Source organism: Erythrolamprus reginae, chromosome 3 (assembly GCF_031021105.1).
Source record: "Erythrolamprus reginae isolate rEryReg1 chromosome 3, rEryReg1.hap1, whole genome shotgun sequence".
In the NCBI taxonomy this organism is placed as follows: Eukaryota; Metazoa; Chordata; class Lepidosauria; order Squamata; family Dipsadidae; genus Erythrolamprus; species Erythrolamprus reginae.
The window spans coordinates 250,506,422-250,524,766 of record NC_091952.1 but is presented as its reverse complement, the minus strand read 5'-3'; the positions used below and the strand labels follow the sequence as shown (position 1 = coordinate 250,524,766).

Here is an 18,345-nt window from a genome sequence, read left to right as displayed (position 1 = left end):
TCTTGTGACCATTTGGTCAATATATTTTTAAAAAACCTGATACAAAAAGGCCAGTTATCTCAGATAACTCTATGCTATATTTACCTTTAATGTTATTTTTGTTGTGATAGACTTCAGGTGTAAAAAAAAAACCTTCTTAGAGAGTGATGAAAAGTGAATATAATAAATCTCAGACCCCAGGACTCATCCCATCAAGAGAGTTTGAATAGAACAGAAAAGAACAGGAACAGAACAGAATAGAATAGAATTCTTTATTGGCCAAGTGTAATTGGACACACAAGGAATTTGCCTTTGGTGCATATGCTCTCAGTGTACATAAAAGAAAATATACATTTGTCAAGAACAAGAGGTAAAACACTTAATGGTTGTCATAGGGGTCAAATAAGCAATGAGGAAACAATATTAATAAAAAACGTAAGGATACAAACAACATGTTATAGTCATACAGTTATAAGTGGGAGAAAATGGGTGATAGGAATGATGAGAAAAATTAGTAGTAATAGTAATAGAATGCAAAGCAAAACTCCATAGTTCCTATTTTAACTTTGAAATTTGTTCATAGGGATCTCCTGGCCCACGGGGACCTATGGGACCTCCAGGAACTGTGGGTAGCCCAGTAAGTAATTTTATTTCTGAATGAATTATTTGTAATCTGAATGACCTGTCATATTTTTTGGATTTTAAAACGTGCCGGAGTATAAGACTCACCTTACATTTTGAGAAAAAAGCTGATTGGGGAGAGGAACAGCCTCCCTGAATACCCTCAATCAGCTGTTCCCAGAGTGAACTTTAGCAACAGGTTCCTTGGTTGTGACTTCTGTGCCTTGCTTTTCCAGACTGTGAAAGCTCCATTTCCAAAGCTTTATCCACTTTGTGAAATCTCCATTTCAAAAGCATTTTTCCAGACTGTGAAAGCTCCATTTCCAAGGCTTTTTCCACTTTGTGAAATCTCCATTTCAAAAGCATTTTTCCAGACTGTGAAAGCTCCATTTCCAAGGCTTTTTTCACTTTGTGAAATCTCCATTTCAAAAGCATTTTTCCAGACTGTGAAAGCTCAATTTCCAAGGCTTTTTTCACTTTGTGAAATCTCCATTTCAAAAGCATTTTTCCAGACTGTGAAAGCTCAATTTCCAAGGCTTTTTTCACTTTGTGAAATCTCCATTTCAAAAGCATTTTTCCAGACTGGGAAAGCTTCATTTCCAAGGCTTTTTTCACTTTGTGAATCTCCATTTCAAAAGCATTTTTCCAGCCTGTGAATCCTCAATTTCAGAGACTTTTTTTCCACCCTGTGAAACCTCCATTGTAGCCTTGCCCAGCCTCTCAATAGGCTCTGGCTATCACTATTTAAATATTATAAATTAAGATTGCTGGGAGAAAGATCAACAACCTCAGATATACAGATGATACCACTCTAATGGCAGAAAGTGAAAAGGAACTAAAGAGCCTCTTGATGTGGGTGAAGAAGGAGAGTGCAAAAGTTGGCTTGAAACTCAACATTAAGAAAACTAAGATCGTGGCATCTGGCCCTCTCAATTCCTGGCAAATAGATGGGGAAGAAATTCAGGTAGTGACACATTTTATTTTCCTGGGATCCAAGGCCACCACAGATGGGGATTACAGCCAAGAAATTAAAAGACACTTGCTCCTGGAGAGGAATGCTGTGACAAATCTAGACAGCATGCTAAAAAGCAGAGATATCACCCTGCCAACAGAAGTGTGTATAGTCAAGGATATGGTTTTCCCAGTTGTAATGTATGGCTGTGAAAGTTGGACCATGAGGAAGGCTGTGCACCAAAGATTTGAGCCATTTGAACTATGGTGCTGGAGAAATCTCCTGCAAGTCCCTTGGGCTGTAAGGCGATCGAATGGGCTGCAGGAATCAACCCTGACTACTCTTTAGAAGGCCAGATCCTGAATATGAAACTCAAATATTTTGGCCACCAAATGAGAAGGAAGGACTCACTGGAGAAGAGCCTAATGCTGGAAAAGATTGAGAGGAAAAGAAGAAGGAGACGGCAGAGAATAAGATGGATGAATGGAGTCAGTGTGAGCAGTCAGCCTGAGCTTAAATAGACTCTGGGGATTGATAGAGAACAGGAAGGCTTGGAGGATCATTTCTATTGGGTTACGATGGGTCGGACACAACTTCACAACTAACAACAATAACAAGTAGTGATGGGCGAACCCAACGGTGTTCGGGTTCAGCAAGTTTGGATGAACTTTGTGTAAAATTCAGCCGAACCCGAACCGAACCTGAACTCGAACTCCGAACGCTACGTGATGTCAAAGCTCTGCCCCCAGAATCCCATCGTTTTTTATTTTTATGGATTTTTAATTTTTATTTATTTTTATTTTTATGAAAAAGGATGTCGCAGTGGCGCTGCAAGCAAAGGGAGATCCTTTCATGTAAAACCAAACATTGTTATTTTTACATGAAAGGACCGCCCTTTGTTTGCAGCACCGCTACGGCGTCCTTTCATGTAAAAATAAACATTGTTATTTTTACGAAAAAGGACGCCGCTGCAAGCAAAGGGCGGTCCTTTCACGTAAAAATAAAAATGTTTACTTTTATGTGAAAAGACCGTCCTTTGCTTGCAGCACCGCTGCGGCGTCCTTTTTCATAAAAATAACAATATTTATTTTTACATGAAAAGACCTCCCTTTGAAGGAGCTGGGGAATCCCTCCCACAAAGAGATTCTGGGGGCGGAGCTTTGACATCACGTATACCAGCAGGTTGCTAAGGATGCCAAGGTGATCACTTCCTGGATTCCATGGTGCCAGCTCCTCCTCCTCTTCTCAGCAGATGACAGCCGGGCGGTGGCTTTCGCGGTGTTCGGCACAAACACTGAACCAAAGCACCAATTTTTTTAAAAAATGGGGTTCGGGTCCAGTATGCCGAACACCACAAAATTCGGTACGGATCCGAATTGTATGGGTTCAGTTCGCTCAACACTAATAAAAACATTTGAGGGGAGGGTGTTTTAGGTCTCCAATGCTTTGCTTCAAATTATAGGGGATAGGGTTTTTTTCTATGACATCCCCCCAAAGTAGAAACCATTTAATATCAATGTCCTTGTATGCAATGTAAAGGAAAAACAAATAATGTCTTGTTTTCAGGGATCACAGGGAGCAGAAGGCAAGATAGGACCTCCAGGCCTACAAGGTCTACGGGTGAGCAATCATTCTTATTCTTAGATACTTCCATCTAAAAACCTCTCTTTCCTTATATAATTCTCTGCTTTATTTCAGAAGATAAAAATGCTACCAGTCTACCCCTCCTTTTCTTGGTTTGAGATATGGCTCTGTGTGCCACCTGTGGCACCCATGCCATAGGTTCACCATCACTGACATAGGCATTAAAAACCATTGGTTGCTGACATTGTGCAACAATTTAAATTTTATGGAACAACTTTGCAAAGTAGGTCCTGCTTTAGACTGCCAGGTTTCCAGTACAAATGGGTTCATTTTCCACTTCTCTCTTGCCTAATGCCATCCATGTTTTATAATAGCTTCTTTGTTCCTGAGATGTAGCAGGAAATTCCCAAATGATTGTTGCCAATTCTGCGAATGTGTTCTTGCATTCATGTTCTGCCTCAGGGCTGGCTCTGGGCTCTTTCATGATCAATACAGAAAGAGGAGGGTGGATAATAAAAGATCTCTACCCAGCAAATCATTATGTGAACATCATTAGGGACGCAATGATAAAACGAAAGCACTATTTCCTACCATGCTGATAAGTGTGTGTGTGTTTGCAATACACAGAGGTGGAATATACTATAGATTATGTGATGACCCAGGGCACGGCACTGATATAACCAAAACGGCTGGCAGTTCAAACCAGATAATTATGGGTTGGTTGGCTTTGAAAGCTCATTCCCAAATGCTTTGAATTATCTTGGAATTAAGTATCTGGTTCAACTAAAGTTTTCTCCGTTAGGATACTTGTTTGATTGAATTTAATTTCGAACCATCTTCTTTCCTTTTATTCCCTTTCCTATGTCATTTTTTTAAGCTAATTTCTGGGCTGCAGGATGAGAATTCATTTTTTCCCCCCTGGCATGATTCCATTTTGCTGTAGTAATGAAAATTGTACCAGGTAACCCATAAAAAATAATGTAATGGACTCTGAGATAATACATTCTCATATAGAAATGAGATTAAAATTTCCCTTGTGTGCTATAAATCTATATTGAATTACAGGTTTATTTTACTTAGCTCCCTCATTTTCCGTAAAACCAAAGAAAACCTGTTTAACAGCCCCGCTTGCAATGAAAGGAACATATTCTCTTCCAGAAAGCAATATAATTTTTTTTCTCGTTTACTCACGTTGTTCATTTGCATTGTATTTTGCACACAGACAAAAATGCCTTCAGCACAGAGTGGAAACCACACAGATGGTGGTATTCCAAAGCTATTGTTATGCCAAAATTTTAATCACATACTAGCTGATAATTACATTCTACTTAGGTTGCAACATAGCACCAACAACCCTTCTGGTCAGAAGTAGAGAATCCCTTTCCAGAGTCTTTATGAATTTTCATTGGCTTTTTCTAGTAAACAGAATAATAAGAGCCTGAGGGGAACTTGAAGATCTTCTAGTCCAGTGATTCCCAAACATGGCAACTTGAAGATACTTGGACTTTAACTCTCAGAATTCCCCAGCCAGCAAATGCTGGCTGGGGAATTCTGGGAGTTGAAGTCCAGATATCTTCAAGTTGCCAAGGTTGGGAAACACTGTTCTAGTCCAATATGGCTGCAGAATTTTGGCCCAGTTGAAATACCTGGATACATTTGTAGGAAAGCTCCCTGTGAAGTATGTTTCAGCAATCTAATCCTAAAGTATCAAAATCAAGGAGTATAATTACAGTGGTACCTCTACCTATAAACACCTCGACTTACAAATTTTTCTATATAAGAACTGGGTGTTCAAGATTTTTTTGCCTCTTCTCAAGAACCATTTTCCACTTACAAACCCAAGCCTCTGAAACTGTAACTGGAAAAGCCAGGGAGAAACCTCCATGGGGCCTCTCTAGGAATCTCCTGGGAGGTAACAGGGCCAGAAAAGGCGGGGAGAAGCTTCCATGGGGCCTCTCTAGGAATCTCCTGGGAGGTAACAGGGCCAGAAAAGGCGGGGAGAAGCTTCCATGGGGCCTCTCTAGGAATCTCCTGGGAGGAAACAGGGCCAGAAAAGGCAGGGAGAAGCTTCCATGGGGCCTCTCTAGGAATCTCCTGGGAGGAAACAGGGCCAGAAAAGGCAGGGAGAAGCCTCTGCAGGGCCTCTCTAGGAATCTTCTGGGAGGAAACGGCCTCCACCCTCCCTGTGGTTTCCCTAATCACACACATTATTTGCTTTTACATTGATTCCTAATGGGAATGCTTCTTCTTACAAACTTTTCTACTTAAGAACCTGGTCACTGAACGAATTAAGTTCGTAAGTAGAGGTACCATTGTATGTTTAAAATTGATACTATAAAATTAAAAAAGACTCCTTGAAAATTTAAGGAATCATCTTACTTAAAATCTAGTTTTAGTTTATGACTCATATCGAGTTGGTCGAATGATCTGTGGAGAAGGGCGACATTGCACGCCTGCCATTTTTGCTTCCAGCAAATAAATAAATTAGTTCAACTTGTTTCTTTTTCATAACTTCCAATTCTTTCTCCTAGGGCAAGAAAGGAGAAGCAGGTCTTGCCGGAGTTGATGGATTACCTGGACCTCCTGTAAGTAAGACTGAAAGGGATAGGAGTCTGATCCCTGTCCAAGGTGCTGAAAAATCAAGCTTATCACGTTTGTGTTGTGTAAACCAAGAAACTCTTTTGTAATGTGGAAATTTGAATGTTAGCTTTTGTGGCTGTTTTATTTACAGAACTTGGTTTATTTGCAAAGCCCTCCGTGATTACATTTACAAAATGCATCTGATTCTTGACTGCAGGCAAAATTCCCTAAGCCACTTTGCTTATGCTTTGTCAGGGAATTGTTATAGGCGGTGTCCAAATGAAGTCATATATATGCTGACATATACTTGTAGTTTTATAAAAATAAATATGAATGGGAGTGATTGATTTCTAATAAGCTTGGGTTTTAGATTAGTTAATTTTAAAGTTAATTGGATTTAAGATGTTTTCATTGGGTTTTTTTATATATTGTAAGCCACCCCAAGTCCTCAGAGAGGGGTGGCATATAAATCAAATAAATAAATAAATCAAATAAATAAATCAAATAAATAAATCAAATAAATAAATCAAATAAATAAATAAATCCAATCAATCCAATCAATCCAATCAATCCAATCAATCCAATCAATCCAATCAATCCAATCAATCCAATCAATCCAATCAATCCAATCAATCCAATCAATCCAATCAATCCAATCAATCCAATCAATCCAATCAATCCAATCAATCCAATCAATCCAATCAATCCAATCAATCCAATCAATCAATCAATATGAATTTGAAAATTAAGGGAGACTAGGATAGATCTATTTTGGCCTTATTTTGGCCTCATCACCTAGCCATACCCTCACTGGGACTTGAACCTGCAACCTTTGCCTTGTAAGGCAGAAAATTAAGCTCTGCACCAGGGAAGGGTTACATATATTTTTGTGTCGAATCACCCTGGTGTATTGAAGGAACATCACAGCTCCTATTTTTGCCTCTCAGCCCAATCTAGGGCCATTTCCAAGGCAGTTAATTTTATTGATAGCCAACAACTCTATCTGTATGTGTCACATGGTTTTTTTGCTGAATTTGAAAATTAAGGGAGACTAGGATAGATATATTTCGGCCTTATTTTGACCTCATCAGCTAGCCATACCTTCACTGGGACTTGAACTATATATATATATATATATATATATATATATATATATATATATATATATATATGTCACATGTTTATATATATATATGACAGTCTTGGTATATTCTGGATTCTTCCCGTGTAGGATTTGGAAATTTCTGGTGACGTTTCGACGAGGTCTCACTCGTCATCTTCAGGCTGGTGTTTCTGTCCTTGTTCTCAGGCGAACACTGCGAGACCTGAGCTGCATTCCTTCTATAAATACTGGTGGCTGGGTGTGGTTTGATGGCTCAGCAATTGCCTGCTGTGTAGAAACTTCCTGGTGAGTCAGTGGGGTAACAAGTGTTCGCCTGAGAACAAGGACAGAAACACCAGCCTGAAGATGACGAGTGAGACCTCGTCGAAACGTCGCCAAAAATTTCCAAATCCTACACGGGAAGAAACCAGAATATACCAAGACCGTCATACCTGTACCCGTGAAAATCTACGAAAACACACACACACACACACACACACACACACATATATGTAGATTGTTCTGAGTTCGGGTTTTGCCCCGTGTAATATTTTGAGTGTCTGCGCGACGTTTCGGTGAAATCACATTCACCATCATCAGGCTGAAGTTTTAAGCTTCGTGCAGCACGAAGCTTAAAACTTCAGCCTGATGATGGTGAATGTGATTTCACCGAAACGTCGCATAAACACTCAAAAAATCTACGAAAACACACACACACACACACACACACACACACACACACACATATATATATATATATATATATATATATATGTTTTCGTAGATATATACAGAAAACTAGATAGTCAGGCAAACAGGTGCATCATGAGGTAAACCGCCAGAGCCCACCATGACACAGAAGAAAAAGGCGGGAATAAAGGGAAACTCCCCCTCCACACCCACAGCAACCAATCACAGCACAGATTGCCTCACGGAGGAGCCAGAATTCTCCAATCAATCAATCAATCTCAACTGTGTGGTCTGGCTCACTGCACAATCCAGCCAATAAATTTAAACATTTTGACACACTTTGAGATGTAAATGATCTACACACAGAGGGCAAAGGGCCTCTTGTGTAAGTGATGCTTTAAAGAATATCAAAGCACAAATTCCAGGCTTTGAGAATTTACCATCTGAATTTTCTTGGGAAAGGTTCAAAACCTACAATACATTGTGTAGTATGAACTACTCAACTGAGTTATAAGCAGCCTTCGGAGAGGGGCGGCATAGAAATCTAAATAATAATAATAATAATAATAATAATAATAATAATAATAATAATAATAACAACAACAACAACAACAACAACAACAACAACTGAGACATCTCCCCCTGCCTATGTAGTTTTAGTGCATGATATGACTGTATGTATGTTTTTTATATTGGGGTTCCTTGTTTTAAAGATATTTTTTTTAAATGTACAATTGCTATTTTATATTTTGAATTATTAGATTTGTCAATATATATTGTTTTTTGTCACTGTTGTGAACCGCCCCGAGTCTATGGAGAGGGGCGGCATACAAATCTAATTAATAATAATAATAATAATAATAATAATAATAATAATAATAATAATAACAACAACAATAACAATAACAATAATAATATTATTCACTTTATTTTATTTTATTTTATTTTAAATCATGACTTCTTTTGTGATCACTATGCATGAAAAGCCTGGACATTCTTTCTCTTTGGACTTTTGTTTTGTATTATATTTTTATTCCATGTTAGTTACTGAAACAAGAACAAGAATGAGAAGCTGATGAAACATCCACCTTGACATTTTCTCATTACAGTTTGAAATGGGACATGAACCCAAACAACGTAGAACAGAGCTTATAAAAGCTTGACCTTTCCCCACATTAAGAGTAGATTGACCTTTTCCTAACTCAGTTTCTCTTTTAGGCTGACTAGGCTTTTTTTTATTACTATAAAACTTCTGGTAAATTGAGTTGCTTGTGATAGAGCAGCAGCAGGAGGGGGAAAGCATCAAATAGCATTTTTTTAAAAGGAGACTGGAACTAGATTAGATTAGATTAGATTAGATTTATTGGATTTATATGCCGCCCCTCACCATAGACTCGGGGCGGCTCACAACAATGGTAAAAAACAATACATAGTAACAAATCTAATATTTAGCAATCTAAATTACAGTTTCAGGTTACACGATCCAAAAGAAACCCCAGTATATAAAAAACAAGCACACAGTCGAATCATGCACAGAAACTAGATGGGCAAGGGGGAGATGTTTCAATTCCCCCATGCCTGATGGCAGAGGTGGGTTTTAAGGAGTTTCCGAAAGGCAGGGAGGGTGGGGGCAATCCTAATCTCTGGAGGGAGCTGGTTCCAGAGGGTTGGAGCCACCACAGAGAAGGCTCTTCCCCTGGGTCCCCCCAGATGACATTGTTTAGTTGACGGGACCCAGAGAAGGCCCACTCTGTGGGACCCAACCGTCGCTGGGATTCATGCGGCAGAAGGCGGTCCCGGAGTTCAAATATATTTCCTAAAAGAATAACACAGTTGGAAAGGACCTCAGAGATCTTCTAGTCCAACCCCATGCTCAAACAGGTTCAAGCTGAAAGAGACCCTAAAGCAGTGATAGCTAACCTTTTTCTTGTGTGCCGAAAGCGGGTGCACATGTGACATTGCATGCACATGTATGACAGTACCTATAACGCAATATGCGTGTGGCACCCCCATGCACAGTGTTGGGTAATAGCCGGTGTGCTCAGGTGCTCTGTCCAGGTAGGAAATTCCGGGATACGTGTGGAGCTGCATGCCCCATGATGTGCCCCCGTGTGAGATTTGGCTTCTGCACATGCATAGCAAGGAAAATCGCACATGAGGATGCTCACGTGAACAAGATTTCAGTGATTTTTACCATTTTTTTGCTTCTGCGCATGTGTGGAAGCAAACATATTGGTAAAAATTGCAAAAATCTCTTGCGTGCTTCCTCATGTGAGATTTCGCCTGCTGCGCATGCGCAGAAACCAAATCTCGTGGTGATGCACATGTGCATGCACACCCGCAACGACCTCAAGGGCGCACTGGTAGGAGGTAAGTCGAGTGGCCCTTTGCTTCCCGTGCACTCCACCCTGTGCGTATATGAGTAGCGTTGGGCGAACCGAACCGGCACAATTCAGGTCCGTACCGAATTTTGCGGTGTTCGGCATTCCGGACCCAAATCCGGATTTTTTTTAAAATCGGTGCTCCTTATAATTTCTCTGAAAAGGCAGATGTCACTCAAGTGCCATTCAATGACAGAAAAAAATAACTGGGGCTTACATTGAATAAAGCATTGGAAACTAATTTTTAATATTTACACTTTTCAGTTCCCTAACAGCCCACCTTCCTTTTGGGCAAATTGCATTATAAAATATAGCGGTAGGAAAAATAGCATTTGTTGAAATGCTCTATTTGGTACATGGAAAAGAGACACCCTACTTCTAGCTGGGGAACAAATGGGTATCTCTGCAAAAGCTGAAAGTTAAAAACATATTGATGGATTCCATGTAATTTATCTATTCTTTTATTCAAGATCTACAGCAGCCTATCTCAATCAATGGCTCTGGGCAACTTAGAATTTATTATTATTATTATTATTATTATTATTATTATTATTATTATTATTATTATTATTTATTAGATTTGTATGCCGCCCCTCTCCATAGACTCGGGGCGTTTCACAACAGTGATAAAGACAATACATGGTAACAAATCTAATAATTAAAATCTAAAATAACAGTTTTACATTAAAAAGTCTAAAAAAAACCCCCAATAGATAAAATACATACACACAGTCATATCATGCACAAAATTACATGGCAAGCGGGGGATATCTTAGTTCCCCCAAGCCTGACGACAGAGGTTTACGAAAGGCAAGGAGGGTGGTGGCAGTCCTAATCTCTGGGGGGAGTTGATTCCAAAGGGTCAGAGCCACCACAGAGAAGGCTCTTCCTCTGGGTCCTGCCGGACGACATTGTTTAGTCAATGGGACCCAGAGAAGGCCAACTCTGTGGGACCTAACTGGCCGCTGGGATTTGTGTGGCAGAAGGTGGTCTCACAGATATCCTGGTCCAGTGCCATGAAGGGCTTTATAGGTCATTACCAACACTTTGAATTGTGATCGGAAACTGATTGGCAACCAATGCAGACTGCAGAGTGTTGGTGTAACATGGGCATACTTTGGAAAGCCCATGATTGCTCTTGCAGCTGCATTCTGCACAATCTGAAGTTTCCAAACACTTTTCAGAGGTAGCCCCATGTAGAGAGCATTGCAGTAGTAGAATCTCGAGGTGATGAGAGCATGAGTGACTGTGAGCAGTGACTCCCGGTCCAGATAGGGCCGCAACTGGTGCACCAGGCGAACCTGGGCAAATGCCCCCCTTGCCACAGCTGAAAGATGTTTTTCTAATGTGAGCTGTGGATTTATGTATTTATCTTCTACATCCTTTGCAGGGTCTCACAGGACCTCCTGGATTTTCTGGTTCTCCTGGACTTGCTGGATCTCCAGTAAGGAAAAAATATTTTTTTATACATATATATAAAAACAGGAAATTTAGCAATGTTAGATAGCACTCTTTATCTGAGATTCACAGGTGACGTTTTGCAGGAGATCCTTCTCTGTGATGGTGCAATCTGCTTGGCCATGGTCAACCTATCACCTAAAAGAGTAGTTAGATAATGGAAGCAGTGGTGAAATCTACTTCCCTTCCCTTCAGAAGTGTGTGATGTACAGAAGGCTTTGAACATGCACAGACAGTTAAAAGGGTTAAAGAAAGAAAATGGCAGCACATGGGTGGGAGGGCAGAGCCTCGCGCTGCTGCCGCTACTGATTCTCCAAACCAGGGGTCCCCAAACTTTTTACACAGGGGGCCAGTTCACTGTCCCTCGGACTGTTGGAGGGCCGGACTATAAAAAAAACTATGAACAAATTCCTATGCACACTTCAAATACCTTGTTTTAAAGTAAAAAACAAAATGGGAACGTACTATTTAGAGGGGGGAGAAGGTCTGAAATTCATATATGTTTATGTTTTGTTTTTAATTTTCTTTTGTTGACATCTGATTGGCTATATAAGGTTTTCTTGGCTTATGAAAAATGTATAAAGAAAGAAGGAAGCACTTTGGCATAATGGTTAATAAGTTAGAAATATAATTGGTGTTGCACTTTTTGAAGGAACATTAAGGAGGAAATTTTATTAAAAGAAAATCAATGTAACTAGATGACAAAATTAGAAAAAAAAAATTGCAACTTTTTTGATGATTGATATTAGTTATCAAATACTGCATTTTATTCATGGAAAATTAGATGGTACACTGTGTTGTTGGAATATATGTTGAGAGAAAAATTAAAAAAAATCACCCCCCAAAAAACAGTCCTTCCTTCCTCTGTCCCTCCATTCATTTCATTCTTCCTTCTTTCCTTCCTTTCTTCCTTGTTCCCTCCATTTCGCCTTCCTTCCCTCCTTCATTCCTCTCCACTTCTCCTTCCCTCCCTCTCTTTCCCTTTTTCTTCTTTCTCTCTCTCTTTTCCCTGTGCTTTTGTCACTCACTGGCGGGCCAGATAAATGACCTCAGTGGGCCGCATGTGGCCCACGGGCTGTAGTTTGGGGACCGCTGCTCCAAACCATCAGCGGCTGCTGTTACCAGTATGCACAAATTGGGCCAAAATGGTAGCATTTCATCTCTGAAAGGAAGGCATGGAAACAAAATTCTTCCTATATTTATTGGGGAGGGGGGAACGGCAGGGCTGGAAAGAGGAGAATGCAGCCCTAACTCAGTAAATAATCTAAAAAAAGCATTATACCATAGTGACAACCAATTTGGTATAATTGGTAAGGCCCCAAACTAGAAGACTGTGAGTCCTTGAGTTCTGCCCTAGGCACAAAGCTAGTTGGGTGATCTTGGCCAGTCACTCTCTCTCAGCCCTAGGAAACAGACAATGGCAAGCCGCTTCTGAAATCTTGCCAAAAAAAAAACACCCTGCAGGGACTTGTCCAGGCAGGCACCAGGAATTGAGACTGACTTGAAAGGACCCTCAAAACAAAAGTAGAAAAGACCCAGGATAGCTTTTGTTGTGGACTTGGCTGGGAATGGGTGGCAGATAAAATCAGGGAAACCTCAACATTACCTGTTTCACTGTGTTTTGTTTTGTTTTGTCTTGTCCTAGGGTCAACCAGGAGAAGCTGGCAGAAAAGGTGAAATTGGGCAACCAGTGAGTTCATGTTATGGAATCTTCAATGTTAATATGTGAATATGCAGCTAAAATAAACAAAGGGCCTCTTCCAAGTACAAGATAGCCAGAGTAGAATAGAGTGGAGTGGAGTGGAATGTAGTGGAGTGGAATGGAATATAATCTAGAATCTAGCATCTAGAATCTGGGATCTGGGATCTGGGATCTAGAATCTAGGATCTAGGATCTAGAATCTGGGATCTAGAATCTGGGATCTAGAATCTGGGATCTAGACTCTAGAACATAGAACGTAGAACGTATGACGTAGGACATAGAACATAGAACATAGAGCATAGAGCATAGAATAGAAATTAGGGTAGGATAGGATAGAGTAGAATTCTTTATTGACCAAGTGTGATTGGATACACAAGGAATTTGCCTTAGGGGTATATGCATAAGAAGAATAAAATACATTAATCAAGAATAAAAAGATACAACACTTAGTGATAGTCAGTGTTACTGATAAGGTATCAAATCAGAACTAGGAAACAAATAAAAAACAACACAATTGAATGATACAAGCAATATGGTTATAGTAATAAGTGGGAAGAGATATAAAAACAATATTGTTAAAGGTATTAAGATGATTTAAAAGAGTAGCGATAAAAGATGAAGTCAGTTAAGTCCAATTATCATTTGCTAGCATCAGCCCAAATGCTTCCAACCCTTACTTATGACTCTAATTAATTCCACTGATTAATTGTTCTCCTTGTCAGGAGAAATACCATTTCCATAAAGCAAGGTGTAGCAACATGTATACTAAGCTGATCATAAGTTTCTATAGTTTTTGCTGAACTCCAGTAACTATTTTTTAACTCTTTTCAAGTTTCCAACAAGCCTTGAGATCCTTTTCCTTGCCATTGCTGACATCTAGTGGCCATTTCTGAGATTGCTTGCTTGAATTGTTTTCAAAACCTTCAGTGATGGGCACCAAAAATTTCTTGAGGCAAGCTGTCCCACTGATTGGTTGTTTTAACCATCACGAAATTTCTTTTTATGATGCAGAAAATGATGCCCCCATTTATAAATCAAAACCAAGCATTTCTGAACCCGTAAATTAATGTGCATGACTTGTTTTTTCTATTTTTCTTTAGGGTTTACCTGGAAAATCTGGCCAAGATGGTTTACCTGGTCTTCCAGGCTCAAAAGTAAGTAAACAGCAAATCTTTGCTGCTCTCATTGTTGGAAAAGCTTAAATTGACCATTTCATGGTGTGATAATTCCAAACATTCATTACGTTAGTTGCTTGTTTACTTAGTATAAGGATTCGTGATGAATTTCTGCCTGAATTCAGTGGCTAGTGGATGAAACGTGGTGGAAAAGGAAAAGATTGGAAAAGGAAAAAAAAATCCAGAAGCCATAATGGGTGTTTCAAATATCTAGACCAGTGATGGTGAACCTATGGCACACGTGCCACAGGTGGAACATGGAGCCATATCTGCTGGCAGGCGAACCATTGCTCTAAATCAGCTCCAGTGCACATGTGAATGCTGGCCAGCTGATTTTTGACTTGCATGGAGGTTCTCTGGAGGTCTTCTGGGGGGGGGGGGGGCAGGAAGCCATTTTTGCCCTCCCCAGGCTCAAGTAAACCTCTGGAGACTCGGGAGAGTGAAAAATAAGCTTACCGGGCCCACCTGAAGTCAGGAAATGGGGACCAGGAAGTGGGGTAGCACAGGGGGAACATACACACATGTGCAAAAGGACAGGGGGGGCATTGAATTTTGGGTGTGGGTTCTTTTTTTAATTTTTTTAATTTTTTAATTATAAACAAATAAAACAAGACATATAGACACACTTATATACAAGAAATACAAATTGAATTTGCTTAATACTTTATACTTTACAAGTCTGTTTCTATTAATTCATTTTTCCCCTTAAATGTTAGTTCAATTCTTTTTTCTTTTCTATCCAACTATATAATTTCCCCAAACTGTATAGTAGTCCTTGTTTTGTTTATTCTGTAATTCATATGTTAATTTACTTAATTTAGCACAGTCTAACATTTTCCCAATCACTATTTTTTCATTTGGTATATTTTCTTTTTTCCATGGGTGTGGGTTTTTGCACAGGCACAATAGCATGTACACGCATGCTTTAGGCACCCAAGGAAAAAAACGGTTGCTGATCTAGATGTTACTGTGCAGGACATCAAATATGGAGGTCTTAAACGTCTGCGATTTTGCAGATTCCCCTCCCCTCTTTCCCTACTTCCTTAACCTCCCTCTCTTTATATTTCCTCTATATTTCTTTCTCTATCCTTTAATTTTGCCAGCCAGTGAAGCGATCTCCATGCTTTGCCTGCTTTTCTCATTGTCTCTCTCTCCAAAGATCAGATGTGCCTTAGAAGCTGTTTTTTTTATCCCCAAGCAGGGGTGCTGAAGCTGATCAGACTAAGGTTGCTAGCTAGATAACTATCTGGTAGGCAGATTCCTCTCCCCATTTTCTTCTCCCAAAATTAAGCTGTGTCTTATACTTTGGTGCATTTTATACTCCGAAAAATACAGTACTGTCTACATTTGTATGTGTAAAACAGTGTTTCCTAACCTTGGCAACTTGAAGATATTTGGACTTCAACTCCCAGAATTCCCCAGCCAGCGAATGCTGGCTGGGGAATTCTGGGAGTTGAAGTCCAGATATCTTCAAGTTGCCAAGGTTGGGAAACACTGATGTAAAACATGTCAGTCACTATTTTTCCACCCTTTTCTGTACTTGAATTTAATAAATCAAAATGTATGTTTCTTCATTTATTTAGAAGGAAGAGCTAGAACTGACAAATGGAAATTGCCAGTAAAACTCTGGGCAATATAGTGTCTCCTCTATTTTGGGGGACCCCAAGCACTTTTTGAATTATTTAACTATGTCCTTATTCAACAATTGTATTTCACATTGTTCTTTTTTTTCCAACAGGGAGAACATGGGGAAAGGGGAGAAACTGGTAAAGCAGGCTCCAAGGTAGAAAAAGAAAAGAAAATTCATTTATTATAAAATATGAGAAATACTGTAAATAAGTAAATGCTGGAGGTGGCTGCTGGGGTAGGAAAGAAAATCTTCCTAGATTGATCTAATTCATGTTAATCTCAATGGTTTTGTTGGAAGAAATATCCATCTGGTTCAGTTCATATATACAGTGGTACCTCTACTTACGAACTTAATTCATTACGAGACCAGGTTCTTAAGTGGAAAAGTTTGTAAGAAGAAGCAATTTTCCCCATAGGAATCTATGTAAAAGCAAATAATGTGTGCGATTGGGGAAACCACAGGGAGGGCGGAGGCCCTGTTTCCTCCCAGGAGATTCCTAGAGAGGCCCCGTGGAGGCTTCTCCCTGCCTTTTCTGGCCCTGTTTCCTCCCAGGAGATTCCTAGAGAGGCCCCACGGAGGCTTCTCCCTGCCTTTTCCGGTTACAGTTTCAGAGGCTTGGGTTTGCAAGTAGAATATGGTTCTTGAGAAGAGACCAAAAAATCTTGAACAACTGGTTCTTATCTAGAAAAGTTTGTAAGTAGAGGAGTTCTTAGGTAGAGGTACCACTGTATGCCTTATTTGGGCTTCATTCTTGAGCTTTCTGTTCCTGTGCACGAACATGCATTCTATTGGCGGTTGTCAGATTCTTATGGGATCATGTAGGGGTTGTGTAAGGTTCATAGTTGGCTTTATAGGCAAAAGAGGAAATGCAAGCCCATGCCTGAGCTCCCAGCTTTGGTTGAAGTTTGGAGCGCTCTGGGGATGGTGTAATGAAGGGGCTTGTGTTCTGAAAGGGTTTGGGCAATTCCTATTGTGGCTTCATGGCTTTGTCCTGTGTCGGATCTTGACGGCTACTCATACCATTGTGTCTTTCCTCAGTTTGTTGCATGGAGTTTCAAAATTATCTTGTCCTGAATGGATTACAAATTCTATATTTCTAAAAGGTGGCTTCTCGGTTTCTGCTTTGGGCTGGGAGACGGGGGCTGTTTCCTACCTCTAAAAAAACCATATTTCTCCATTTCTCACTTTGGGAGAATATTTTGCCTTTTTAATATTTCTCAAACTATTTCATTCTTCCGTGGGGGGGGGGGACTTTTTACAACCCCTCTTTTGGGCCATATAGGTATGTATGACACATTTTTTTCTGGCCCAAGATTAGGAATTAATCTTATCAGGAAGACTTTAAAAAATGCAAAAGGGAGATAGAGGCAGCAGAAAAGTATCCCTCCAGTGGTTCCCAAAATGAAAGCCTTCAACCCTGTTCTGTCCTGGGCCCTGTACTCTTCAATATTTTCATCAATGACCTGGACGAGAAAGTAGAAGGGGAACTAATCAAATTTGCAGACGACACCAAACTGGCAGAGGTAGCCAACATCCTAGAGGACAGGCTCAAAATACAGAAAGATCTAGACAGATTAACACTATGGGCCCACACTAACAACATGATGTTCAATGTCGACAAGAGCAAAGTCCTTCACCTTTGTAAAAAAAAAAACTAGACACACATACAGCCTGGGAGAAACCCCACTTAGCAGTAGTGACTGAGAAAGAGATCTTGGAGTCTTGGTGGATAATCAACTAAACATGAGCCAGCAATGTGCAGCAGTGACCAAAAAAGCCAACACTATCCTAAGCTGCATCAACAGGGGGATACATTCCAAGACCAGGGAAGTATTAATACTATGCCCTGGTCAGACCACATCTGGAGTATTGCATCCAGTTCTGGTCACCACACTTCAAAAGAGACATTGAAACTCTGGAGAAGGTGCAGAAAAGAGCAACCAAAATGATTAGGAGACTTGAAACCAAGACTTACGGAGAGAGATTGCGGGAACTGGGCATGGATAGCCTAGAGAAAAGGAGGGGCAGAGGGGACAGGATAGCTGTATACAGGTATATGAGGGGTTGCCACAGAGAGGAGGGAGCCACTCTATTCTCCAGAGCACCAGAGGGCGGGACAAGGAACAATGGCTGGAAGCTGACCAAGATGAGATTCAACCTAGAAGTAAGGAAGAACTTCCTGAGGGTCAGAGCGATCAACCAATGGAACAACCTGCCTGCGGAGGTTGTGAACTCCCCAACTCTGGACACTTTCAAGAGGAGATTGGACTGCCATTTGGCTGGGGTGCTTTAGGATTCCTGCTCAGGCAGGGGGTTGGACTTGATGACCTGCATGGTCCCTTTCAACTCTAACAATAAATGAATGAATGAATGAATGAATGAATGAATGAATGAATAAATAAATAAATAAATAAATAAATGTCAAAGAGAGGAGGGGATCACTTTATTCTTCAGGGCACCAGAGGGCCGGACGAGGAACAATGGCTGGAAG

General features: G+C 40.2%; 1 protein-coding gene across 1 annotated transcript in view; it reads left to right on the top strand.

Moving 5' to 3' along the window:
• The window catches only part of COL22A1 (collagen type XXII alpha 1 chain), a 208,921-nt gene that overhangs the window by 90,576 nt on the left and 100,000 nt on the right, over positions 1-18,345 (top strand). The window contains exons 20-26 of the mRNA XM_070748335.1: positions 563-616; positions 3,119-3,172; positions 5,668-5,721; positions 11,280-11,333; positions 12,993-13,037; positions 14,150-14,203; positions 15,963-16,007. Of these exons, the coding sequence (XP_070604436.1) occupies positions 563-616; positions 3,119-3,172; positions 5,668-5,721; positions 11,280-11,333; positions 12,993-13,037; positions 14,150-14,203; positions 15,963-16,007 (360 nt within the window). The remainder of the gene's footprint in view (positions 1-562; positions 617-3,118; positions 3,173-5,667; positions 5,722-11,279; positions 11,334-12,992; positions 13,038-14,149; positions 14,204-15,962; positions 16,008-18,345) is intronic.